This window comes from Symphodus melops, assembly GCF_947650265.1.
Source record: "Symphodus melops genome assembly, chromosome: 15".
In the NCBI taxonomy this organism is placed as follows: domain Eukaryota; kingdom Metazoa; phylum Chordata; class Actinopteri; order Labriformes; family Labridae; genus Symphodus; species Symphodus melops.
In genome coordinates this window covers 22809545-22836510 of record NC_136705.1, presented here as the reverse complement: position 1 = coordinate 22836510, position 26966 = coordinate 22809545, and the positions used below count along the sequence as shown (strand labels likewise).

Sequence of the window (26966 nt, the reverse complement as noted above, 5' to 3'; positions counted from 1 at the left end):
TTGTCTGCTTTCCTGCCTCTCTGTGTTTCCCTCCTGTCTTGATGACCCTGATTGTCCTCACCTGTCTGATTAGTCTCACCTGTGTCTGATTACCCCTGTCTATATAGTCTATATGTCTTGTGCAGCCTGTTGGTGTGGTTTGCTCCCTGGATTTAATTTGTTTCTCCTCCTGGTTTTTGGACTTTTGGATTTTTTTTCGAGTAAGTTTTTGCCTTTTGTATAATAAATTTAGTTTTTCTGCACTTGGGTCCTCCCTCTCCTGTTTTCTACCCGCAATCGTGACACTAACAACTGAGTCAGAGAAGATTTTTTTTAATGAGCTAACCACCGCACATTTCATCTCCTGTTAGACTTTATGTCATGGAGACTATGTTCCTTAATTTTCAGCTTTATTATCGATGTTTATCATTAGATTTCCGTCATCATTAGACAAAACTTTTCAAAATATTTAAAAATCGCAATCAACATAAGAGAATCACATCTGAGGAGAGTCTCAAGGTGTGCTTATTTTCATAAACGACGTATTTATCATAAACTTGAACCTGAAACCATCTCCACTTATTTTTTTAGTTCCCCCTTTTAGTTGTTTCATGTAAACAACACGTGATGAATGTGAACATGTGTTCATGTATTTTACATGTAGAGTGCACTATTGACAACGCTCTTAATTTTATATCCAAATTGTTAAACACATAATGATCAAGTGTCTCATTTCTTCTGCTGATTTAATGATGGATGGGTGCAGCTCAAGCAGGAACAATACAACCTTCATGTTTAATGCATGTAAAATATCGTGGTGTGATTTCTCTTGTCTTGAATGTTGTGTTTGTGTTGTTTTGTCCTCTGTTTAAGCTTCATTGGTATGTCAGGTCCCGAGCCTTATAATAGAGGGCACTGGTTAGCTCTCTTAAGGTTCAGTGATTTCAGTTTCCTCTGAATATTTCTGTCACTGGGACTTTCTGTTCAGATGTTTTGCTTTTTCCTCCCATCTTATCATGTTTGTTGTATGAAGTTTAGTAAATATCTAAAACTTCCTCGAGAGATAAATATTTGCTGTCAAGAGTTAAACTGAAGGCAGCGCTGTCGTGACAGGTTCTGAGGACGTTTTACTGGAACGGATGACAGCACAGAGAAAAAAAAAAAAATCTCTCTGTGAGCCTTGAACAGGCAGCCGCTCTGTATGTCATTAACCTAATTATGCATGGTAGTCGAGATGGAAATGCACTGTAACTTCAGACATTAGTGTCTAGACCGAGCTCGACATGTAATCAACTGAATTTATGTTGCTGCGTCATCAGAACACAGCTGAGAGCTCTCATTAATGGAGGACCGTTTTTTTTTCTTCTTCTCTTGTCATCGTTCTTCACCGACGCTGCAGATCCAAGTCTCGACGGCTCCTCCTCCTCCTCTCCTGCTCCCCAGAGGGTGGCAGTCACACGGATGCTCTCATCGCCGAAGTGTCAGCCGTACCGCAGACCACCAGACGGGACAAACCAGATTTTCTCACTAAGCCCCTCACAACCTCTGCCTTCTATTTGTGCTCCGGCTGGCCCCGTCTGCCCGGGAAAAATCCCAACTGATCTTATCAGGTGAGCCGTCTGCAGGCACAGAAACCTATTAAGGGTTTGAAGGTTTCCTATGAAAATTCAGCTATCAGATATGTGGCTGTATATATGAGGCAAGTCAGGAAGCCGTGATGTTCTAACCTTCAAGTACGGTTAAATTGAAGGTTTGAATCAAAAAGTAGATTCTAGCATCTGTTAGGGCCCAAGGATAAAATCAATTGGGGGCCCCCAAGCAGCATTCATCACCATCATGTAGTGTCCCGATGCTAACTCCTCCACTCATTCATTTTTGATCTCCTACAGACTGCTAATTCTCCTTTGGTGACAAACTTTGGTTTTCAAATCAATCATACACGCGTCACTTAGCGAGGACTGTGTGTTGGGCATCAGAGAAATAAAAACAAAAACTGTACTAAAGGTAAACGAGACAACGATGAAAAATCAAACAAATCAAAGCAATTCATCTGCATCCAGGAGTTCATGTGCACGTCAACACTTCCTTGATTTCAGCATCGCTCCCCGGGCAGGAAAAGCTGTATTATCACAATCAGTCTGAAGGCTATTCATAGATTTCCCAGCATTCAAATCGTCCTTTAAACAAAGCATTGACAGTAATGAATTCCACAAGCAACAAAGCACATAAACTTGACACAACCTCTGAAGCAGTACGAACATATTTCCTCTTTTATTTACATTCCTTTTCAAATGTTAACATTTTTCGCTATAACTTTTGATCAGGTTGGCATTTGTTGTCATTAAAATAAATTGGCACAAGTAAAACATATGTAGACAAAAGTTTATTTACACCATACAACATTTTTGTTTTTAAATATTTTATACAGAGCTGCAGATGAGAGAGCTTGCTGGGATCCTTCAAGCAGATTCTGCAGTATTAAAGTTGTGAAATATATTATTTATATAAAAGTGAGTATTATCTTTATTGCATTTAAAGCAATGAAGAATGTAGCTTGACAAACATTCATTTTAATATGACAGAAAAAATCCTCTTTGCCTCCCATGTTTTATATCATAAAGTAAAAAGTGTAGTAATGGCCAAACAGACTGTTATAAACTTTTTAAAAACCTGCATAAATATATACATTGTGCTCCCGGGTCCAGTTTTAGGAAATCAAAACTGGACCCGATGAAGCTGGGACCACATGGCATGTCGTTTGCTTTGTGAGGTTTCATCTAGAGATTACCTTTTTTTTCCTCAGCCAATTCCTCAACGGATAAATTTGAAACACATGATGGTAAATATTGTACACCAGGCTGCCCCACACTAAGTACACTAGTGAGAATACAAAAAGTAACACTGATGTTTTTTTTTTCTTCCCTTTTTTTCTCTTTTTTCCTCTTTCGTCAGTCCTTAAATTGTATTGGCACATCATGTCCCTGCCACACTCGTATGATCCAGATATGTATGCCAAGGCTGTTAGAAAAGTCTGTTGCTTTATTCAGTGCAAAATACATCCCTTTCTCCTGCTTCTCCTCCTTTGCATTTTTCTCCTTTCTCCGCCCCTCTAGACCTCGGTTTGGAAGTCTCCCTCCTGGACGTCTAAGGGTAGGTTGACACACTTTTCCCACTCTGCGGGCGTCATCTCCAGCGAGTCCTTGGTGCCAGATTCTAGTACATTCATAGTGGCGTAATTCTGGTACTCACAGGCTGGATTGTAGCTCTCCCATGGGTTCTTGTTTGGCATTGCCTTGTCCTGTGAACACGGCCAGTGGGGTGCGATATTAGTGGCATGACATCCTCTGTAGCTAAACTGTCATTTCTTTACAAAGTCACTTCATTCATCAGGGCATTCATATGAATTCCTAGCCGTGGCTAATTGAAAATAATGGATTAATGCCGTGGAAAGCATCAAATAACAAAACATAATGGTTGTGTATTAAATGTGACCATGCACACACTATTATCATAGAGTCATAGCAGAATTATGTTTTCCCCTGAGCTCACAAACTGGTGCTCTATAAGGGCCTCATGTGTGAGCCATTCATCTGAATGGGCTCTCACTGACAGCCCCACAGACGCTGCTGCAAATAAGGGAGAGAAGCTGCTCTCACTCAGGGAGTGTAAAATGGTTACTAACGTCTGCAGCCAGCTCAACAGAAGATTCAAAAGACAGGAAAAAGGGGAGGAGGAGAGTCAGAGTGTACTTTAGTTATCTCTTTCCTTACAAAGGAAGTTGAACTGGTAACTAAGCAACGGGCCTCAGATTACATTGTGCTGTCGGGGTGATTGAAATGTGAGTAAAAGAGGATTATGTGCAGCCAAGAGCCTGCTGCGTGGCTGACATTGTCTCAAAAGTCTGGCTGTGTTTGGTCACCAGCCCACTTTCTATTTGTTTCACTCAGTACTGAAAACATCTTTGCTGGTCTGTGAGAGCTTGACATGCCCAGTGTCTGCAGCTCCGGTCAGGTGTGGAGCCAGACGGTGGGACTTTTGAGGTCAAAAAGGATTTCCCATAATTCACTTGACTTCTAGATCCAAGGTTAGAAAAGGGAAAAAAAAAAGTCCCCCCCCCCCTCAGTCACCCACACAGGAAGAGAATAACAAACTTAAGGTAATATTTGTGGATAGATTAAATCATCTGCCATGCATTAATGGAAAAAATGATGGGGTTGCTAAGTCGATAAATGTGCATGTAAATAAAAGTGCATTCATGGCCTTGCATTGGAATGGCTGCACTCTACTGCAAAAACAAAAGAAGGGTACAACAAGTCTTTGGTCCCTGAGACTGGCCTTGTGGAGGAAATGCTTTTAAAGGGGCAGCCCCCTCACTCCCCCCCCTGCCATCTACTGGCAGGAATCACTATGTATAGTAAGTTCCCCTTCCACATGAACACGTTAGCTGCATAACTGCTCATATTTGCACATAAAGTGTCCTGCACCGGATGTCTAAAGTAAGGTATCTGAATGAAGCTCTCTTCAATTGCCTGACCGCCGCCCCTCTGGTTTCCTGTTACTCACCATGCTGCCCATATTTGGTATGTCTCGAAATCGGTCCAGGGTTTGAAATTTCTGATTCAGTTCCTGGAACAGCTCCATGTGTCTTTTCCTGGTGTGCATGACTTTCTGCAATGGCAAGGGTTTTTGCTTTGGTATTGACAGCCAATAATGGAAATGCATCACCACCCCCTCCAACTCTGATCAATTCTTTAGTGTCATTGCAGTTTACTTATAGGCCAGGTTGGAAACAGATCTACTTGTGTCTGCATATATACAAGTGACTGCCGAAATAAAGGAAACACTGAGATGATTAAAGTTAGTGTGATCGGACTACGGTTTTAATTTGTTGTGTCAACATTCAACATAACTCTTCGGTGACAAATCGCCTCTTTTTGAGTTTTTCGTTGGCGTAAGGGAAACTCTCGCAATCAAACCTTGGCACAAATCTTCCATTTGAAGGGTTGGTGTGCATCTTCGCTAAAACAAAGTGCCTCTCATGCCAGAAGAGCTGCCAGAAGCCTCGCGTTTCCTTTACTCTGCAAGTGTGTACAATATATATATATATATGCAGCACAGCCTGATTTAACAATGCAAAGGAAATGCTAAAACCTGCCAAAAGGGGATTTAAAAAGTGTTTGCAAGCCAATGTGATCATTGTTGTGGTCAAATCAGACGTGAAATGTGCAAATGACTTCAGAAGCATACATTATAAAAATCAAGGTATAGCTAATGGATGTTGGAGATGTGGGAGGACAAAATGTAGATGAGAACCGTTGCCCTGTTTGTCAGTTGACAGCCTTGCTTTTACCTTAACTACACAGCATGTCAATAAATCAAGTTGAGTCAAGGCTGTGTAACTCCAATAAGCTTAAGAGGCCCCACAAGTACTAGTAAATCAAATGACAAACACAACTACAAAAAAATGGCTTGTCTCTGCATAAAAAAAAACGCTTGATGCATGTGTTGTAAAGAGAAACCGTTTTTTACGTACCTCGAAGTCCAGATCAGAATATCGTGACTTTCGTCTCTGTGGGAGTGAAAAATGAAGGCATGAAGTCGTTAGTGGAGAAAGATGCATGCATTTGTACACGTGCTTGACACATCTCAAGTTCTTTTTTTCAGCTCTGCACTCTCTCAACTTAATCCACATTATTATAAAATGTACCTCTAAGGAGCTCATCGATATTGTGGACCCGGTCTCGCTCCGAGAAAGCCCCGCACTTTCCTCCATCTCAGCGAGGAAGTTCTTAACTGCAGTGCGCGGTTCAAAGGGCAGGCTTTGCATCTGCTCTGGAGCGCTAGGATACTGCTGCTCCAGGTTCACATTCATGTGGTCCATGCCCGACGGGCTGATATTGAAGTCAGGGCTCATCTTGTAATGCATCAGCCTCTCGTGCGACAGTGTGTCCATAGTGATGTTCATCTTGGTGTCCTCTTTGAGCAAGGTGGGCATGTTGCACTGCCCTGACAACGCTGCTGCAGAGGCACGAGGCATGACTATGTAGTCTGTCTCCATCATCTGGCCCTGCGCCGGGTGGCCCTCCATGTCATGGCCGCCCATGTCATGATCACTCTGGCGCATGGCGTCGTCGGTGCACAAGTAAACGGCGCGGCGCATGTCAGCACCGCTGTCAGCCATGCACTGCTCCTTCAGATCCCCGATTCCCATCGGCATGTGCAGAGCTGACGGCTGCTGGATAATCACTTTGGAGATGATGTTGCCTGGCAACGTGGAGTAGTTGAGGCCCTCGGGGACCTTCTCGTCCTCCTCATCATTGAGTGAAATACGGGAGAGGGTGCCTGTGATGGTGGCGGCACGACAAGAGCCCATGTCTTTGTGGAGTGCTACGGGGCAGATTGATACAGGGATTAGTTGGAATTTCTCTGTAATGAAAGAAGTGTCACAGATTATCAAACATGTGACCAGAAAAGAATTCAAATCAATAGGAACCAATTCTCAGAGGGCTTTGAGGGAAATCAGGGACGATGGGAGCTGTGATCAGCGTTGAGGGTGACATTGCAAAGGGACACATCGGTAGAAACAGGTGTCTCGAGAGGATTAACTGTAAATAAGCTTTGATTTTCGCTGCATGTATACAGAATCCGAATACTAAGTCAGTGATTGGTGATGACCTTGTGATTCACCAAATGTTCTAAGAAACAGCAGCTTTCTGTTTAGAAACACCTTCTGGTTATAAGAACAGCCTGTCCTCCCTGCTGAGCATGTGAATCCTTTCCTCACGAATCACTAGGTATTATGTTGTCTGTTCTCAAAAGGCCTGCAGGGAGAACAAGCGCAACAACAAAAGTGTAATGCTCTGCCTTTTTGTTCGAGTCTCTTAATGCTCAGTGTGGACTGGTGAGAAACATTCAGGTTTCTATGCCGAATAATTCCTCAAAGTTTCCAGTGATGTTCTGTCGGGTGACGCTGCAGAATATTTCATCTGCGTCAGACTGTTATCCCTGTTTGGTCTGCCAGTTCGGAGAGTCGTCTGCTAAGTGCACGTCCGCCTCAGTGCAGCTCTAGGTCTGTCTGGGTCCGCTCATAATTTATGAATGACACCTGTCTACTCTGCATGGCCCTTTTGTTTTCGGGTATGTCCACTCCAGCTCTACATGACTGCACAGCATCAAGCAACTGGGGTCAGAAGGGGCCACACGGACTTCTCTCGTTTGTTAACAAGCTCTGTTTGGGAGAGCTCTGAATAATAGCCAGCTTGGTTTTTCCCAGCAGACCCATTTAGGATGCGGTCTTCTGATTTGGAAGGATTTGGAAAAAGACAGGGCGTTTGATTCTTGCTGGTTGTTGAACATGATCCACGATGGATGCATTTCACCATCTTTCAGAAACATTCATTCAGATTGGCTTTCATTAATTCTTGCACTTATCTACCAACAATTACGAGGACTCAGACAAAGAGTGGAAGCAGATTCAGATATCAGGGAGAAATATTACATTCCCTTTAGCATGAGCTGAGGAAGAAAATCCTCCCAGAGTGAGCTAGATAGCACCTACGCAGCTCTTCTATCACAGCATGCAAATGTTCCAATCATAAAGTGTGACTGCAGGAAGATGAGGAAAGTCTCCTGTTATTCACATTTACAGTGACAAATCACAGAATATCCAGAAGCTGTCTTTATACTGTTTTGCCCTCAGATGAAAGTCGGTGTTTTGGTAACTGTGAAAAAAGCGCCTGTGGGGATTGTGGGTTGTTACGTAACTTTGGCTATTTTTTACTGTCTAACCTGTTTTGGGGTTTTTACATGGAAGGAGAGAAGCTTGTTAATAAGACACCATCTGTTCTTTACCTGATCGGCAGGCGATGTCCACGTCTTTCTCAAAGTCCGTCTGTAAGAGGAGAAGACGATCAAACAGTCAGATTCAGACTTCTTGTGATGAAAAGTGTATAAGTGCAAATTTTAGAAACATGAGGAAAGATCTGAATCGATGATCTATTCTTTTTCATTCCTAATGAAATGCAAAGCAGTCGTTTTTTCTCTCCGTTTTATCCTAACAATATATCAATGAAACATCTTTGGAAGGAAAATGCAACTGCAGCATATGGGAAGTATTTTGTGCAGGCTGCTAATGACTGTATTGAACCAGGGGGGCGCTTGCACCATTGTGCTATCGTGGAAACTGTTTCACTCCGAGGGGGCATTAGAATACTAATGGCGTATCATTGCGATGATATGCCAGTGGCGGGGTCGTCCTAGATGAAGAGACTGGTGTCCTATTTCAAAGGTCAGACAGGGAACAGTCCGCTATTACCCCGCGAGAGGAAATGAGAGGGATGCATGGCAAACATGGACAGCAAGTTCAATCAAACAGAAATAAAGGATTGGGCTCGGGGCCTAAGAAAACCAAAGGGAACTAATGCCATTTATCAGAGGGCCAAGTGTCCGCCTCGCATGTAATTGCTGCTTTGCAAAAAGTGTAGCCTGGAAAATGGTGAACCAATGGGAAACAATGCCTCGTGTTTTAGAGGCCGTATTTATTTGAATAATAAAAAGCAGAAAAACGGGCATGAAGAGCACAAGTTAAACGAGGGTCAATGGGGAAGAAGGAGGGTTTGAATGTGTATCATAAATAACCAGGGAACATTGGGTTTGCATAAATTACAGAGAAGCTAATGGTTACAGATTGCAGGGCGGGCCGGGGCCTACCATTATCTGAGCGTGCCCATTAGGGAAGGTTCCTGTTGCATCGCCACTGATTGGGTCCTGGCAGTTTCTGAGACGACATCTGAAAGCATCTTGGACCTAAAGGCAAGGACAGTCCGTGTTTCATTATGGTTACTGTGATGAGGGGATGATGGCATGGCTGCAGTGATGAGGTGGACAAGAAGCTTCAGCTCTTATCTGCAAGTGAAATACTCAAACACACTTTTTACCTCTTGTTCTTTAATGAATGTTTCACTAAACAAAGAGAAACAGATGTTTTGGTTCTCTTCAGAGGATTGTTTGAACCTGAATTCAGCCAACGTTCTCCGTAGTGATTCTTCTGTGGTTCAGGTTTCTGACGAGTCACTGTCAGTTTGTCTCTCTTATACAACCTTCAACATTGATGCATCTTTCTTTCATGAAGGCTTAATTACATGACCTGCACTCCTATCAAGGTTCTTCACTCACTACTTAAACTTTAACTCAAAAGCACATTTATACATTTAAGAGCTCGACTGACAAAGAATTTCAAAAAAATGTTCAATCCAAAGTGAAATGAATGAAAAATGAAAGACTTTTATAACCTTGGACACATTAAATACGTTATTCTCAAAGCAGCTGTACGTTTAGTGAAAATGCTTCGAATGTTTTTGCTCTCTCATCTTCGACTCCTCTCACTCGATGATGTCATAAAAATGGAGGTTTTTAGAAACAGGATTACAGAGAGATTATCTTCCAACTTGTCTTGTTCCTGAACACTGCTTATTCACTATTTCTGTTTCATAAGTATGTCTTTTGACTTGGCCCGGTCTCCCTTGTTTAAATGGAACAGTGGAAATATTCCCAGTGAAATGAAACAAAAAAGGAGCCAAGAATCCTCCCCTACCTCTCTCCGTAGGATACAGTGCACCATCACAATGACAAAACCCTGCAGAGAGTCAAAGACAGCAAAGAGGATCTGAAAGAGGATGGAACGCTTGTCCGTCATGGCGAGCACTGCAGACATCCAGGTCAAAGCCAGCAGAGGCAGGACGACACAGGAACTCCACAGAGACGCCCTGAGAGAGAGAGAGAGGAGGGAAGGATTGTGTGCAGGAACTAAAAGCGAGCACGGCGGGGTAGATAACAAGATAAGGTGTGGAAGTGAACAGAAACATCTCCATCGGTTCTTTTACAATCCTCATAAAAAAAAAGCAGAGCATGCTAGTATTGATCGCATGTTTGCAGTAAAGTATGTTCCTATAGTGTAGATGTACGGGGAAGGGGGGGGGTCTATACAGTAGAGGTGGACACACTGAACATGCTCCCTGTAGCATCGTCTTATTGCCTAAGAGACACTGACAGGCACTTACATTGCATTGCTAGCTGTAGTTGCTGATAAAGCAGTTGTTGATACAACACCACATTTGGCACACTTGAGAGTTAATCCTGTATGCGGCTCACTCATCTGTCTGTGGGACATAAGAGACAACAGCATGACAAACAACGCTAACAGTCACTATCCCGCTTTTCAAACCTATCTACCCCCCCATCCCCCCCCATCCCCCCTCCCCTCCTCTCCCGTCATGTTAGCAGCAGCAGAAGCAGCCAATGTGTGGGTGTTTTTAATGATTTTCATCTTGGACTGATTCTGCCAAAGAAATGGGAAGCTATGTCGCTCCCGAGAGAGGTCTGACCTCTTTATGTTTATGCCTCTAATTTCCCTTTCAACAGTGAGCAAAAAGCAGGTCTGAAATCTCCACGTGTGCACGCAAAAATCAAAGCACATTGATATGTTTGCATGTAGAAGAAAAATGTAAAGAAGAAAAACGGAGGTACTAACAAGGACGTGCTGTCATACCCTGCTCGATGCTTCAGCTTCTTGTCCAGTATGCCATCTCTGGACACAAGCTTATTAAACACCAAAATACCGATCACCATGTTGACCTGTAAGAGAAGAGACACGACTTTAAGCCTTCTTCACATAGATGATATGAAAAGAAAAGAACACTACATACACTGTTTAATCCCCTGCATGACATTCTCCAGTACAAACTAAAGGTAGCCGATGACTTAATGCCATCATCCCGCCGGCTGTGCTTCCTGATTTCACGTCCGCGCTGAGCTTTGACCTCTAGCTTCTATTGTTTGCTCATCTCTTGACATTTCAGCCAATGCATGAGGCATGCATGCTCCGGATACTCATCCCTGTGCAACGGCCTTAAGAAAGGATCTGCTTGACAAGAAACACTTGTCTTCTCAAAGGCACCTTCTCCTATTATTAGCCGCGCCTGCACTAACAGCGAAAAAACAGAGGGGGACTCAGAGAATCGGGGTAGGAAAGTCTGTTTGGCTGTGATCTATTTCAAAGCCTTCAGATGGGATAAAGAGCTCATTAAGTATTCATAGGAATGCATTTGGGGGAGTTTTCACCCAACAAGCTTTGTTAATGTGATTCATTTGAATATGATGTTACAGTATCATTATATATGAGTGTTCATTTGGACTTTGCAGGGTTGTGAATGAAATCCACAGCTCACACTGAAGAGGTTTTAAAAAGCATCTTAAGGAACTTCCTTTTTAATCCGTTCACAGAGCAGACATTAAAATAATGAAATACTGTGTATTATCTGCTGTCCTCTGACACACACTAAGTGATTAGCATAATCATAATCTGTGTCATTTCTGCTGTACAACAATGTAAATACAAGATGATTAAAAAAAATGGCACAGATCTAATGAATGAATACTTTATAACCTCAGAGCTACACGGAGATCCATTAATGTAAATGAAAGAGAATTACTGGAGAACATCGCCTGATGGGACGCTCATTACTTTGACTCTGAGAGCAGAGTGTGCTCCTCCTGTTAGCAGTTTTCAAAGCAACGTTTAGCAGACTTTAACACCCTGTAGTTGTGCCTTAATGATGCTGTACCATCACTGACACTACACTAACGCTTGGCCTGCTCCGACCTTCACCTCAGCAGCACCGAAGTGTGTACAACAGGAAGGCGAGGAATACAAAGACGAAATCCCACTCATCCGAGCAAACGCATGGCAGATGACAGACTTGAATGTTAAAGATATTTATGAATGGGTTTATTTCATTATTTGGGTGTGATTCAGTTTTTACCCTCAATAATCGTTCAACAACATAGAAGAAATCTTTTTATATTATTATAACTGGTCATAAGCTTTTCAGCGATACGTCCAGGTAATCGGATGCAGTCCAACACGACGGCTCTATCACGAATTCTCCTTAAAGAATCCTTAGTGGGTGAAGGTGGTGGTGTGATTTGAAGGAATTAAATCAAAAGGTGTTGCTAATATTTCGCACACTTAACATGCATGATGGGAGAAAATATCAGGAACACCTCAGTCCAGTACAGAACCGACACCACCCACTACCACTTCAAAATCAAGTAGAACTGTCGTCGTTTTGACCACGTCAGCCAAAAACTGAAAATGTAGAAGCTTCGTTAAAGTGGAGATTATGGAAGAAGTGCTGTACTGGATCGCATTACATTGTAAAGTCAGTCAATGTTACGGCTGATGGGTTTGCATGTTCTGTGTTAGTGAGCGTCTGATGATTTGAATCGATGTCCCCCTTGTATTCTCAGCCCATTAAAGTTAAAGCTGGACACGTGATGTCTGAAACATACCAGAACAACAGCAGCTGCAGGTCCAACGAAGGCGTACAGGAGGCCTCCCTCCAAAGACAGCCAACAGCTGCAGGGAAAGCAAGAAAAACAGTCAACTCCCACCAAGGCATTAACATCCAAGTTAATGGCACACACCAGCACACAATTGTGTTTTCCCTCAAATCATCAGGGGAGAAACGCCATATGCTGTAACTCTGCTTCCAAAGTTTCACAGGATAATAAAATGCTAAGGAGATTTTAAGCAGTGTTTATGCACTCAGCATCCAGCAGGGACACAACTCACATCAAATTGGGGTCTTGCTGTGCTATTTTGAAATCTGATTGGGTTCAGGGGACTTTGTTTATGGCCCTATTTAAGATAAGTAAGCCACTGCAGACGCTCTTAATCATTACGGTCAAGTGTTGCCATGAACCTACAGTGTGCATACTGAACTAAACAAGCAGATGGAAGAAAAAAAAAGGAAAGGAAAACTTACTACAAGGGTGTCCCATAGCCTTTTGTTTTGGTGAATCCCATTGAAACGGCAACCACTAAAGCTGGTAATCCTTAAAAAGAGAGAACAATCAATAGTTATTTGAGCAGTTCTGGGAGAGAGAGTGGGAGCCCACTTCACTGCAGCCCCTGTGCCATCCAGTCATTTCACAAAGTGCAGCTACATCCACTCCATTACACGCTGCAGCATGAGACTACACAATCATCTGGGAGTGTATGATCAACTGTATGCATTTCAATATTATCAACACACTGCACGGTGTTCCATTAAGAGGCGAGGGAAGGGAGAGCAGACTGTACTCTGCTTTGACAAAATGGCAGCAGTGCTCCGAGCAGCCCAGAGAAGCAGGTTGTGAAATTTCATCAGCGAGTGTACTGTAAGAGAGAAGAAATTCCTCCACACTCCACACCTCTTCCATGACAGGGTTTTTTCCCCCCCTGTATGGCTCCTCATTATAGATTGCTGTAATGGATTCTGGTTCTTACGACTGTGTGCTCAGAATATTAACGCTTTTCCCCTCTCGGAGCAGCGCAGGCAGGTGCTATTGATGTAATCAGTTTCCTGGAGGCACGAGGCGAAGACCCTGTGGCCATCCAGTGCCTCTCTGCAGCGCTGAGGAGGTAAAGAGTGCAGAGTGTACACAAGCATGTCATGAATCAGCGCCTGCCCGAGACGCCGCACTTCAAACCTGCATCGAGAGACAACAGGTACCGCGTGCTGCACATCGCTTTGGAAACCACTTTTTCAATAATGCTTTTGTTTGAACACAGGTGGTAATCTGCAGAGGATTAGAGGGATTTCATTTTCTAGTCACCATGTGTACAAAAAAAAAGAAGCATTTTTATTATGTAATGCATTTTTTATTGTCGTACAACGAGACACTGGCTGTTTTTATTTATCCTCAAACTGCCTGTTATGGCGTATTTTAGAAATCTATGTGATTGTGGAACAGACTTTGTCCATTTTTTTTTTTTTTTTTTTTCTCGCAGCGAGCAGTGGCACTGCAATGACTAAGAGAGCCTTGTTTGTTGCTAGGTAACAAGAAGAATGAGTGTGGGCTCTTTCATAATCAAATTGATTTTTCTAAAGGAGAGATTTCTAGTAGTCGGTAAGAAAGGACGAGCATTCAGACTGACATTTATCAAAGGAGAATCCAAATCTTTTACATTTTGATACAGATATATTCGACTACCTGTTTTCATCCAATGATGGTGCATAATCGTCATGCTTGCATGTGCTTACTTTTCACTGAGGTGATGCTAAAGTGGAGGGGACTCAGTGTGGGAGGCAGGAGAAACCAAACAATCTGCAGCCCTGACTAATAGATATGACACACATTTCATTGGATGCGTGTTGCAACATATCCAGATTCTGATGCATGCGAACAGTGAAACGACTGATTCAGTCGTTGACTTTTTGAAAGATTTCAGAAAATGTAAAGCTTGTGCTGAACCACCTGGAGAGTTTTAATTCAATATATTCTTCCTTTGCAAACATTGCACTCTCCTGAACTCTCTACCTGAGGGTCTTTAGATAAAATGTACTGCTCCACCTCCTTATCAGACATAAGGTCATTACAGCCTCCTGTGAGAGAGCCGCGCCAGTCTGTCTCCCTTCTTTCCTCAAGGCCAGTCCGTTTACCCGGCCCTCAGAGAGCTTGACTGGTGCACAAAAGCATCACAACAAAGAGCCCTGATAGGATGAAGATTTGGCTGCCCCACTGAGAGGAGGAGGACAGGGGAAGGGGGGCGGAAAAGCAGACGTACAGTTACTGGGAAAGACACCTTGGCCAGAGACCTTGAGAGAAAATGAAAGCCGCCGGGCATGATGGGAGATAATGAAGAGGTTTAAGGAAACATGCAGCTCACTCACCCCAGCCCAGACAAAGAAAGCGCTTGCGGATGAGCCGGGTCCGAACCTTTCCCGTCACTGCCATGTAGGACTGCCAGGCCTCGGTGAGCACCCAGCAGAACGACGCCAAAAAGAAGAAGTGCAGAAAGGCCGTCGTCATGATGCAGACACCCTGTTGACACAAGAAGAAAAAAGGAGTCAGAAAGAGATGCATTCATGTACTATGGGTTCAAACAGAGCTTCACATTATAGAGCACACTGTTAGCATACAGCTAATGTAACAGGGCCTATGGTAAAATGGTAAATGGACTTGAGCTTTTTTTTTTTTTTTTTAACTCAAAGTGCTTTCACACCACACGTCACACCTACACATTCACACACTGATGGAGAGGCTGCTGTGGAAAGAAACCGTCAGAAGTAACTCATCAATTCATACGCTGCCACTGCCGAAGCAGCGGGAGAGAGGACGACACAGCCGTCGCTATGTTACGCTATATGATCTTTTTATTTTTCCCAATATGCCTTCAATGTTACAAAATGATACACAACATAAATCAGCTGTTAGACAGCAGCCAGCTTCAAGTGCTGACTCTTCACTAGATATTACTTCCAGCTTTACAATATTAAAAATCCAGATTCAGCTGTAACACAACACTGCTGCATATCAAATACAGAGAGGCCCCAGCAGATTCACATTATTTATTCAAATATGTCTTTATTTCCTTGAACTGTATTTGAAGTTCTTACAGCAGCGTTTTCCTGTCTAGACCGTCGTCTGCACCGCCATCATGTGCAGTAAATGAAACAAAGCTTCAGTCTCAACTGCAGCAACAGAGGTGGCAATTGTTGTGAAGATCAGAGGCAGGCTAGCTGACACACAGAAAAGCATGGCGTAGCATTCCTCCGCACTAACCCTCATTAGTATGCTGGGGATCCCACCTGGAGGCATGTGAGCCAAGGTCAACTGTTTTACACAGACGGGAGGGGGACAAAGCACAACACTGCTTAAATGATACACAAAAGCAGACGTGTGAGGCAGCAGATTGCATTCACGTCCGACAATGTGGCAGCACTTTTCAGCTTCATTAGCTCGTCCATCTTTGTTTCAGAGGAGAGCATCTCCAAATGGGATTGTTTAGAGGAGGATTAGAAATAAAGAAGTATCCTTAGGAATCTTGTCATTGCATTGACATTTGCAAGAGAGGAGAGATTAAGCTTCTTTTTTTTCCTCCTCTGCAGATTGTTTGCACGGGGAAGCTGTGTTAATCTGAGCGACACTGCACAAAGAAGGGGAAGATTGAAGTGTATCATCTCATCCCAGAGCGTCCGTCCCCACCGTGAGATCTCCCGTACACTTTACATTCCCCACAGAGAGTGCCATGCTAAATCCATCCATCGCCCCGGGGTGTTCACGGGGTTCATACGAGACAATAATCCAGCTTTAGCTCACGCATGAGAAGTGGGAAAGTCTGTTTACTCAACACCCACAAGAAAGATATCCATTACATAACCGTGAATTCAGGTACAACGTATCAGAGTTCATGTAGGAGGCATTCAGGCGCAGAAATAAATCATGGGATATTTCTATAGTCTTTTATACTTGAATGTTCTTGGCAGGTGTGTAGCTTTTAGTTGCAAAATATTAACGAACATTAGTGTCAGATGAATAGTGAAGGAAATATCACTCTTCTTAAAGTGAGGGCATCCATTAAAATGACAAACCTAACGTCTACTTCAACTAACAGACTTTAACTCAAGATAAAGGCCGATTCAAACGTCTTTTTTAACTTAGCTACAGCAGAGATCTGCCGGGAATTATTTTATCATTCTTCTGTAGACATAAAAAGTGAGACATAAGTTTGATGAAATGTGTCAGTTTAAAACTTTTACTTTACTGTTTTGTCCATGGAGGGCGGCAACCCCCCCCCCCCCCCTCCACAAAAAGAAAAAACACTTCTTCAAAGGAGCTTTACTGTTAAAATGTAGCTGCAGCTCAACCTTGTCTCTATACACCTCAATTGTTCAAATTAAGGGAATTATGATTTCTGCTTTCTTTTAATAATTACTTCCATCCTCACTTTACCCAAAGTAAAAAATAAATAAATACATGCTTTATGATCCTATAGAGATAGATTTACATTAACATACAACACTTTAGAGCTACTCATGCTGCAGAGATGAAAGTAACAACGTAACACTTCAAAGTTTGGGGACGCTCTCATGACAGTGGTTATTACAGATGTGTACATCTGTTTTTATAGACAATGCACAGTTACAGTAAGTGCATACAAACTGTTCTGTGAATGAATATTAAAAAAATAATGTTCAGTGAGAGTAGAAACAATGTATTTGTGCCGTGTGTAAAGCAGCTATACATCCTTTACAAAGACACTTCCTGAGTTGCTGCATGTTCTGTCCGAGGTATTGAAAAAAGCGGCTGCGTTATTTCCTGGAAACAGGTTCCATACAGCCGTTATGTGTCACATTCCACTCGAGTGTCTTAACCGTCCTGCCTCATTAGTCCTGCAAATATAAAAAGCGTGCATGTGAACAGAGAGCAAGGTGCATTATGGGGGATATTGTCTCGGCCTCGTTTGGACGTAGGCAGCCGCACAAAAACAAGGTGGACATCGAGAGTCCACACTGCCCTTTACAAAGGCAAATGCTGAGAGATGCTGAATACACTATGTCAGTATCCATGGAAACAGAGAAACTGAGCAAGGGAGCACATTAAAACAGTGCAGAGCTGCTAGACATGAAGAGGTTGTTGGTATGGGGCCGATGTGGAGCACTTCAAACAAGTTCAATAATGACAGTTTAAGGTCAGGACAGGCAATTTAAAGAAATTCTGACCCGACTAAACTCTGACACAAAGGTCCAGGCTGAGCATCAATGCCCGCTCCAATTCTGAAAACTGAAAGCTCAGATACAATGAACTATTGAACACTTGCAATGAAGAGCGAGAGTGGATCGAAGGAAAAAGGCAGTGAAATATTGTTGAAGAGAAATATAGAACGAGATTTTTCATTTTCACTTCTAGCAAGGCGGAAAACCGCTTTTTCATAATTGGATTAGGCTAATGTTTACTTGATTGAATTATTCTCCTCAGATCTGCAGCCATTTTAATCTGCTGATCAATATGAAGTATGAAACTCTTTGAACCCAGCCGAGGAAAATGGAAAAGCTTGGCCGGTGTCTACTTTGGTGTTTATTCTTATTCGTGAAATAATTTCTTGGAGAATCTTCTTGTGATTAATTTCTCTAAAATCTGTAAAATCTACATTTATGAAACTCAGTGAGATATAAACATTCATAGGCGTATCGACATCGTGTCATATGAGAAAACACAAACATCAGATACAAAATGTGATCCGATTTTTCTCGAAGTCAACATAAAAACATAACGATCCAAAACAAATCTAAACGTAGAAACATTTTAAAATGTTTGCTCTGGCTAGTGAAGCTTCTACCACGGCTCAGTTAAAACAAGATTGCAGGGGCACTGATGCACACCACGTACAGAGGCAGCCAGGGTTCAAATCCGACCAGTGGCTCCTTTCCCGCAAATCCTTCTCTTCTATCCACTGTCCTATCTCTACAATAAAGACAGAAAAAACCTTTCAATAAAAATAAAACAAATAAGACAACATTGAAAATATACTTGTTCACACTGCAGTTGTACCTGCCAGCTGCACGTTTGCACCACCTTCAGTGAGCAACGTAACCCGTTCTCATCATCTAGTCGTTATAAGAAAAATTGAAGTCTTTGGCTGCATTTTCAAAATGATTGAAAATTCAAATATTTTTCCTTCTACAGACTGAGGTGGAGGAAGTGCAGTGATGGAGCAGCTGTTTCTATATGATCAAAAGTGCAATTTTTACACTTCAGTTTAAAACTTTTAATTTGAAAAGCCTTGAAGCTGTCGCTGCTTCCTGTTTGTATGTGAAGCCAGCACAAAGCAAGGCTGGGCTTACTACACCTTTGTGTAGCCTCACATAATTCGTTGTGATATATAATATTGGTGTCAGTGCATATCTATGGGAATCTGATCAGACCTAAAAAAAAAGAAAAGTGGATTGTGCATCTCAACAAAGATTATTCTTTAAAACATTCGAGCCTTACTTCTATCTCCCCTGGCGTTGTGAATCAGTGTGGGAGGAGGAGGCTGCTTGTTATTTTGACTGAAGCACCCTCAGTTTGAATCAAGCAACAAGTGGCCCCAGTGCTTTTACACTGCACAGTGACTGCCTGGGTGGAGGCTTTAAAAACTCCACAGCACAGAGTGGTGGTGATGATGATGGCAAAGTGTTGTTGAACTGCAGAGAACACTGAATAAAACACAATGACTTTGACCGCTACAGCCTGAAAATGGTTTGTAGTTCTTTTTCTAGTTCTAGTTCTACGGATGTACCTCACACAAACGTGTGTGTGTGTGTGTATATATATATATATATATATATATATATATCTCAAGGCTTTCTTCATAAAAGGCTGTGAACTCAGACAAATATCACCAGCTACGCATCAATGAATCCCTGATATTCATTCCTATAACTCCTATAAGTGCTGGATTAAAGCAAACCAGAGGTGCATTCATTGTGAGCTCTTTTTGTTCATGTGTACACTGATTGGTTATCTAGATAACAGCATTTTAAACCTTGATGTGATGTTGGTAAAAATAAAACATTCTATGTATCAGATCTGACCCCACATGAAGAACAATCTATCGAAGAACTTTATATCTTGTACATGTGCAGTACAGAAACTGATTTTTTTTGTTTTTGTTGCGCAGTGCTTAGCGCTGTGGCCTCACAGCGAGGAGGTTCCTGGTTTGAATCCCCGTCTGACAGGAGCGTCTCTGAGTGGAGTGTGCATGTTCTCCCCGTGCATGCGTGGGTATTCTCCCGGTACTCCTGCTCCCTCCCACAGTCCACCAACCTGCTCGTTACAGTAGGTTAATTGTTGTCTTGAAATTGCCCGGAGGTGTGAATGTCAGTGCGGCTGGTTGTCTGTCTCTTCATGGCAGCCCAGTGACTGACTGCTACAAAGATAAAGGATGGAGCGATAACATGTGAAACTGTATGCACACTGTGTGCATGGCAGTGTTTTCTCTAAATAACTATGAGTGTTCAGACTACATCTGTAACATCTGCAGCTCTGTTCGGGCTCCTCAACTATTTTCACTTTTCATTGAATTGTGTGCTCTTCTTCGGCTCTTCACTGTTAACTTCTCCATTGTGGGACAAATAAAGGTTTATCAAGAAGAGCTCTTATTTAGAATAACAAAATCAATTCTGGACTAAGGCACCAGCCTTGATCAGCTGTCTGTCGCAGTGATACGAGAAATGCAGCGATTAAACTAAAGGTGATGAAGGTTTCAATTTCCGACCACCTCAGGAGATTTAGTCATTAAAAAATCAAAAGTAGATGAGGAAGCTGTCCTTTATGATTTCTGTTTTCTTAAAGGTACAGGCACCTGTCAGAACACCTTGATGCCTTGACCTTCACCTACTTGATGTATGACTCAATAGGGGAAGAACATTTCACATGTCTTACTCCAGATTCAATCCTAATTATGTCCTCTATTGCAAACCCCACAGCATGCCGCTCCTCTCTCTCTCTCTCTCTCTTTTGCATTAACCCGGATGAACAATGACTGAGGACAAAGGAAAAGCACAGACAGGCAAAGGTGACTCACTGACTTCCATGCTCCCAGAGGACACCTCCACACCAAAGAGATGATTTCTATTAGACGATGAGCAAGTCAGAATCCACAAACAGTGCAGCCAATTATGCACACTTCTTACAAGAGATGGAGGGAAAAACAAGTGAAGCAGTGTCAGGCAGCACGGCAATTAAACCCACACAGGGGCTATGTTTTCTCCTCCTGCTAGCCCACAACTCAAACACGGACTTCTACAGAATGTCTGATCAAACAACTGAAATATTTCTCAAATATTATTACAACAGGAGAGAGACGCAGTAGAAGCAGAACAAAGGGACGGAAGTAATAAATTGTCCAGGAACTCTAATAAATAAACAGCTTCGGAGACGGAGAAAACAAATACAGCTTTCGAACTTGAATACAGGAGCAAACAATGGATTTGTCATCGAGGAAGATGGGCCTCGGAGGACGAGATTTGATTTCTTGGGGTCCAAAAAAACAAACACCAGAAGTTTGTTTTAGTAGTTGTTTTTAAAAGAAAAAAAAAAACCCTCACAATGTTATCCATCTTTCTTCTTATTCTCAATGTTTCAAATAAAAACTCAGTTATTCCTTTTAAAGTCATCTGGTCTGTGATATGTTATTTGATGTTTTGGTATATGCAGTTGGGTAGGTGGGTGAGCTGTTTGGACTCTTTAATGTAACTCTTTATCCGTTACAATTAGGAGCAGTGTTATCTGTACCGCCTCTGCATGAGAGCCAATCATGTTGTTTGGGTCGAGAGAAGTTTTGTCACATTGATGTAAATGTTATCGTCCATCCATGAGCTTTTCCCGTTCGGGGTCAAAGGCGGGTGGAATCCGATCCCAGCTGTCATTGGGCGAGGGGCAGGGTTACACCCTGGACTCTTTGCCAGTCAGTCAATCATACAAAGACAGACAAGCAGCCACAGCCACATTCACACCTACGCGCAATTTAGAGTCACCAGTGAACCTAACGAGAATGTCTGTGGACTGTGGGAGGAAGCTGGAGAGAACCCACGCATGCTCAGGGAGAACATGCAAAACACCACACAGAGAGGCTCCTGTCAGACAGGGATTCAAACCAGGAACCCCCTCACAGTGAGGCACGACACTGCACTGCCGTGTAGCCCTCAACTATCAACTCAAACTAGACCTTTAAAGAAATACAGAAGAGAATAGTCAGCCCTGTGAGCATGCTAGTATCAGTCCCAACGATAGAAAGCAGTGAGATAGTTCCTCTGGAATTCTGTTTCTTGGCACCCAAACAGATTTCAGCTGAATATTTACTCCGTTTAGCTCTGTATGTAGTGCCCTTCACTTCCAGATGAATATTTCAGACTCTGCAGCTACGTTCGTTAGCTTGTTACTGAATCTCTAAGCAGAAATGCATGAATACATTTCATGTGACTCCATATTCCCGTGATAATGAGAACATTTCTGTCGCTTTTTTTTTTCCAAGATCGTGACTTGTGTGTCTCGTTATCTCGGGATAACAACGCTGGCTTTCTGCTGATGAGTTAGCGTCCGTCGTTTACTCTACAGCTACAGCAATTCAACTCAATATCACATCAAAACCCGAGTTCTGAGATAAGAAGATACACACGTCTGAAAACAGCAGCAATAGAAGTTTCCTCATTATTACGGAAGTCAGACACAAAGTATGGATGTTTGTTACTTTAACCTGTTTTATCATTTGGCACTGGACATTAAAGAGCTCTTCGGTGAAAAGCAACCACTGATGCTTGGGTGATAGAGCCATGAAAACTAACTGCTGTAAAAAGAAAACTAGGAGTTAAAAGGGGCTAAAAGACCAGCTTCATGTCTACGTGTGGGGATTATATGTGTGGCTTTTTCTGCCTTCTATTTCAAGACAAGACAGTGGAAAAAATCGAACCCTAGCCGCATGCCTGGAGGACGACAGCCTCCGTACATGAGGCATGCTCACTGTAGTCACTTGTTATGTAAATATAATAACAATACTGCAGCTCCAGTGTTTGATATATAGACATGATGTGTGTTGAGATGTGACTGAGTCAGTTGTGATTGAATTTGACCCCGTGTGAGTGAGTGAAGGTGATTTGTTGAGTCACCGTGAGAGACGCTCAAATGACATCCACAGTGTGTCAGAAGATTTTCAGAAAAAACCTCCTAATCTCTGCAGATTTCTGAGACAGATATTTTATTAACGGCATGCCGAGTGAGTGTTCACTGTTAAGTGGTGGTCCTCATAATCAAGACAGGAGATGACTGGAGCCCTGATTAAATCTGACAAGGCTTCAAATCAGCTCAGCTTAGAGAAAAGGGCCTGGAGCTTCATGCGTTCACGGTTTTGGCTCGCCTGTGTTCCAGATATAATGGCCAGAATGGAAACAGATGAACTTAAACTGACTGGATGATGCTTTTGTTTTCGTTCTGAGGCTATCCAACTTAATACATATTATAAACCTTTCCAGTTTTTTTGCAGATCCTTGTAGGTTAACAACATTTTTCATCTTTTTGCTCACATTCATAATTAATGATTCAATTATTACTGAATGCAGTAGATTAATAGAAGGAAGTGTTTTGATTAATGAGTAGGTTCTGGTCAAACACGAGCCCCCCTCCCTTCACTGCTGGTAAGTCCATCTGCTCCAAGAATAGTTCATACATGTAAGCAGAGGGCAAATGGCCATGCCTTAAATACATTTCTCGCGATGCAATACCCTCATAGATTCAGAAGATTTTTAGCTCTTTTGTTTAACACGTACTATAAATTCTACGACTGCTGCACCGGAAGAGTTTCCAGATCCAAAAGCCAAGGCTTGTTAATGAGCCGAAAAACTAAAGAGAAGGGATTAATGAGCAGAAACAGTGGGACATAATGAGCTGGGAAATAAACCGTGTGTTCCTTGAGAAAGGTAAAGGTACACTGAGAAAATTGTTACACAATAAAATGGACAATGTGTCATTCTGTAGTGCTGCCAAATAACCGAGAAGGGCATCTGCGTGGGCAGCTTGTAAATCCTAACTACTCCTTGCCAAACAATCTTTTACATTAGCCACTTGTTTACCGGCCAGTTATGAAGCCGGAGACAGGATGTGATACATTTTTATTGGAAGCGGTCCTTCTTTAACTATAACAGTTGTCCTTCTGAATCCTGCTGACTTCATTTAAACTTCAGCTCTCATTGACATCCAACAAAAGTGGTTTTATACCCCTCTGTGATGGCTTTGAGTCATTTCAGTAATGCACACTGCACAGAAAGTCAAAGTAGGAGAGCTCCAACTATCCTCCAATCCAGCCTTATGAGCTTTACATTCGCCATTACAGGATCCTTTCAGGGGCAGCATTGCAATAACTTCATTAGGCTTTGATTGAGCGCTGCATCATGTCTGCCAGTGTACATCTCGTCTGCCTTTCTGCTCGTACGCTGCAGAATATCCTTAACTGCAGACGAGCACAGCTTCACATCTGATCTCCAATAATAAAACCGGCATCAGTATTCCAGCTCCAAGTAATCCCAGTGTCCCCCTTTTTCTTGTGTTTTATAAAAGTTTCCTTCCGTCCTTGAAACGTTAATCACATTTCAATATCATCATGCCAACACATTGGGGTTATCTCAGGTTTACCAGAGAGCAATGCAACACCTGAGCAAAGAGCAATGATCCAGCGCCTGCACTAAATAGATCCTCATCTCGTAGAGTCATTAAAACACTTCATTTTACATTTGGAGGATCAAAGTAAAAGCTTTTCTGCACAATATCTCAAAAATCAAAATGAGAGCTTTCCTAAAAAGTGGCAATAAGGTGATGGTTATGTTTTTTTCTTTGGTTCTCTCAATGACACAGCAAACATCTGTTACACAAACAGCCGGGAAGTCTACCTGCTAATCCAGTCAAACTGTTTCACACTGTTTTATCTAATGATGTCAAAACGATACAATAATTGTCATTTTAATGAACAATAGCATCTAGAAGTACCAAAGCTTTTCTAGCAATCTGAGGCATTAATTCACAGGGCAGAAAACTGATGTTTCTCAAGTCATTTTAGTTGATTCAAAGAAAAAAATCTATTTGTGCAATTTCAGACAGTTTCTTAAGAGTTTACTAGCAATTAAAGGTACATAAAAGCATGACATTGCTTCAATTGGGTTGCCTCGGACTTCTCTTGTTGATACCATGGTATCCAAACAAGTATAAATATAGTTTTTCACTAGTATCGCATCAAAGTGTAAAATTCTATTATTGTGACAACCTTAAACCTGTTTTTTAGAGTGCCCATGAAATCAAATAGATGTTTGTTTAGTGACATATTTCTCATGTTGATAGTCAACTTTTTGCCACTATAAGTCCCAATGATACTGTTTTTTTAAAAGAGTATTTCAGAGTTTGAGTCATTTATCTTTGAGCGTTGAAAGTCTCGGTGATTCATCATTTATGAATCCTGGGGGCTGGTACGAATTATTCATCCAATGAAACACTTCCCTGATATTTTATGTACGTCCTCCGTGACGCACAGGATCTATAAACTAGCTTTAGCAACATTACTCTCTACACTAAACATCAGTTCATTAAAACAGCAAGTCCCTGCTCGGCTTCCTACTTTAAAAAGAAAGACTTTGTGCTGCTGGATCAATGACTCCTTTGCTAGGAGTTTCATAGGAACTTGATGTAAATTCTTTAATATTTTACTGTCTTTCTGTCGTCTAGTCCCCGAAAAAAGAACCTCTTGATAAACTGCTGCATAGAGGTGAAATCTGAAGCTCTTTGAGGGAGCTCTCAGAAACACACAAAAAAGTGCTGAGCCCAGTTCAATCGAGACAAGGCCTCAGTGAAGGACCACTTGGTATTGCACCATTATCTCAGGTTAAACTCTGATGGATAAAACATCCACTGGACCTCCATTTTCTGTAAGCTGCTGAATAAATCCTTAAATGACACTTACCACATTGTGGGTCTGCGTTTGTCCGATAAGGATCAATATGTTGGAGCAGATTATAGATAAGCAGAAGTTGAGCAGGATGATGGATCTTTCGGAGCGAATATATCTGACGGAAGAAAGAATAGTAAGAAGTTAGAGTGTTTCTACGTGGATGAAGTGATTCTTCATGATGTGGTTGCAGCTTTTGCTCTCAGTGTGTTGCATTTACCTCCATAGCACGCCATAGATCACTGCCAACGTGATCAAGGCGAGGCACGACAGACCACAGCCAACTATCAATGTCACAGATGGGACCCCTGAGTACTCCATGGTCTGTGGAGGAGACAGAGCAAGACAGGGCAGTCAGTGGGAGGCTGGATGTGGTTCATGCAGGACAGTAAATCTTTATGGTTACCCAGAGATGCAACCAATCAAAACAACCGCCGCTGAGTCTCAACAATCCACCGTGGGTTCCTTAATGTACTGTGAGGTTTGGAGTGCATGCGTGGGCTTAAAGGTTGTTTATATTCTGTACATGACCAAAACGTTCCAAAACCGATCTGTGCTACAAAAGAGTGAGGGCTCAATACAAGTGTTTCTGTTTGAATCTTGTTTTTCCCAGCTGGACAATCACAGGCCTGCATTTTGGAGCTATAGATAGACTTTACATTACTAGGATTTCATTCATTACATGCGCTAAACACATGAAAAAGAGTAAAGAAAATGCACTTTCATGACAGAATACATGATTGTCATTCTGCTGCTGAAGGCTTCAGGCCTGAGATCGAGGGAGGTAATACATTTCTTTATACCATTTCAATTCCTACTGAGTACTGTTGCAGAGGCCATGGTGTATACCTTCTCACTGTTAATTACTCTACAGTATGTTAAAAATAAATAACAAGACCTGCTTATGGTTAATTTACACAAGTCTAATTTCAGCACATGAGTTCAAGATATTTAAAAAAAGAAAAAGTGCTTGCAGAATTTTTCACTCATTTTCTGCAGTCTAATGATAAATCCGACTCTTTTTTTTATCTTCCTCTCCTGACTTGACGTTTACATTTGACTGATGAGGAGCAGAGACACACAAGCATCAGCATGCACACACCCTCCCAGTGTGCACGCGCACACTGAGTTATCTAAATCTATGAGCAAACTAGGAATCTCCCTTTACAGCTGAATTAGTATTTAACAGGATTAGCACAGCAGAGATTCAATTTACATTTGCACCACACACACACACACACACGCGCGCGCGCGCACACGCACACGCACACATACACAGAGTCTTTACATTGGCCTATAAAACCCACACTGAATAACAAATCAATAGCCTACTTACTATTTCTCTTGGTTGCTGAGCCAAAATGGCGAAGGTAGATACGCGATCACACAAGCATTTTGTATGGGATGCATCTGTTAGCACCGTTTTACATCCTTTTGCGGACCAGGCTCCCCAAGAATCGTTCCTGCAAGAAGAAGGAGGCAGAGGCAATTAGAGGTTTAATTCCAGCGGAGGCACGACTTCACAGGGCTTATCGACATCGCTTCGGCTTCCACGTTTAATTATTTATTTGAATCGAGAGAGCCATATAGAGCCGTAAACTGTTTATGCATTAAAAGAAAAAAAAAGAAGAAAAAAAAAGGCGAAGAGACACATCGACGCGGCTCTTGTGTGGCTACAAGCAGCATTTCAGCTGGA

The 26966-nt window shown here is 42.2% G+C and overlaps 2 protein-coding genes and 1 long non-coding RNA gene across 11 annotated transcripts in view; 2 read left to right on the top strand and 1 right to left on the bottom strand.

Annotated features, from left to right (window-relative positions):
- lmbrd1 (LMBR1 domain containing 1) overlaps positions 1 to 26966 on the top strand; it is a 154107-nt gene that overhangs the window by 61874 nt on the left and 65267 nt on the right. The gene's annotated exons all lie outside the window — the stretch shown is intronic.
- Positions 112 to 16598, top strand: LOC306835501. The gene is made up of 4 exons (XR_013780648.1): positions 112 to 200; positions 1379 to 1589; positions 13351 to 13528; positions 15912 to 16598. It is a non-coding gene; the product is annotated as an uncharacterized lncRNA (long non-coding RNA).
- adgrb3 (adhesion G protein-coupled receptor B3) overlaps positions 2232 to 26966 on the bottom strand; it is a 130010-nt gene continuing 105275 nt past the window's right edge. For 5 of the 9 annotated variants that reach the window (XM_079362062.1, XM_079362063.1, XM_079362067.1 and 2 more), the window contains 15 exons: positions 26607 to 26733; positions 25491 to 25594; positions 25286 to 25388; positions 14694 to 14844; positions 12804 to 12873; positions 12328 to 12394; positions 10508 to 10611; positions 10038 to 10136; positions 9572 to 9743; positions 8689 to 8784; positions 7831 to 7870; positions 5687 to 6366; positions 5513 to 5548; positions 4543 to 4647; positions 2232 to 3277 (listed from right to left, as the gene is read on the bottom strand). In XM_079362062.1, coding sequence (XP_079218188.1) covers positions 3089 to 3277; positions 4543 to 4647; positions 5513 to 5548; positions 5687 to 6366; positions 7831 to 7870; positions 8689 to 8784; positions 9572 to 9743; positions 10038 to 10136; positions 10508 to 10611; positions 12328 to 12394; positions 12804 to 12873; positions 14694 to 14844; positions 25286 to 25388; positions 25491 to 25594; positions 26607 to 26733 — 2143 coding nt within the window. In that variant the 3' untranslated portion in view covers positions 2232 to 3088. The remainder of the gene's footprint in view (positions 3278 to 4542; positions 4648 to 5512; positions 5549 to 5686; positions 6367 to 7830; positions 7871 to 8688; positions 8785 to 9571; positions 9744 to 10037; positions 10137 to 10507; positions 10612 to 12327; positions 12395 to 12803; positions 12874 to 14693; positions 14845 to 25285; positions 25389 to 25490; positions 25595 to 26606; positions 26734 to 26966) is intronic. The other 4 variants (XM_079362064.1, XM_079362066.1, XM_079362065.1 and 1 more) reach the window with 4 other exon arrangements.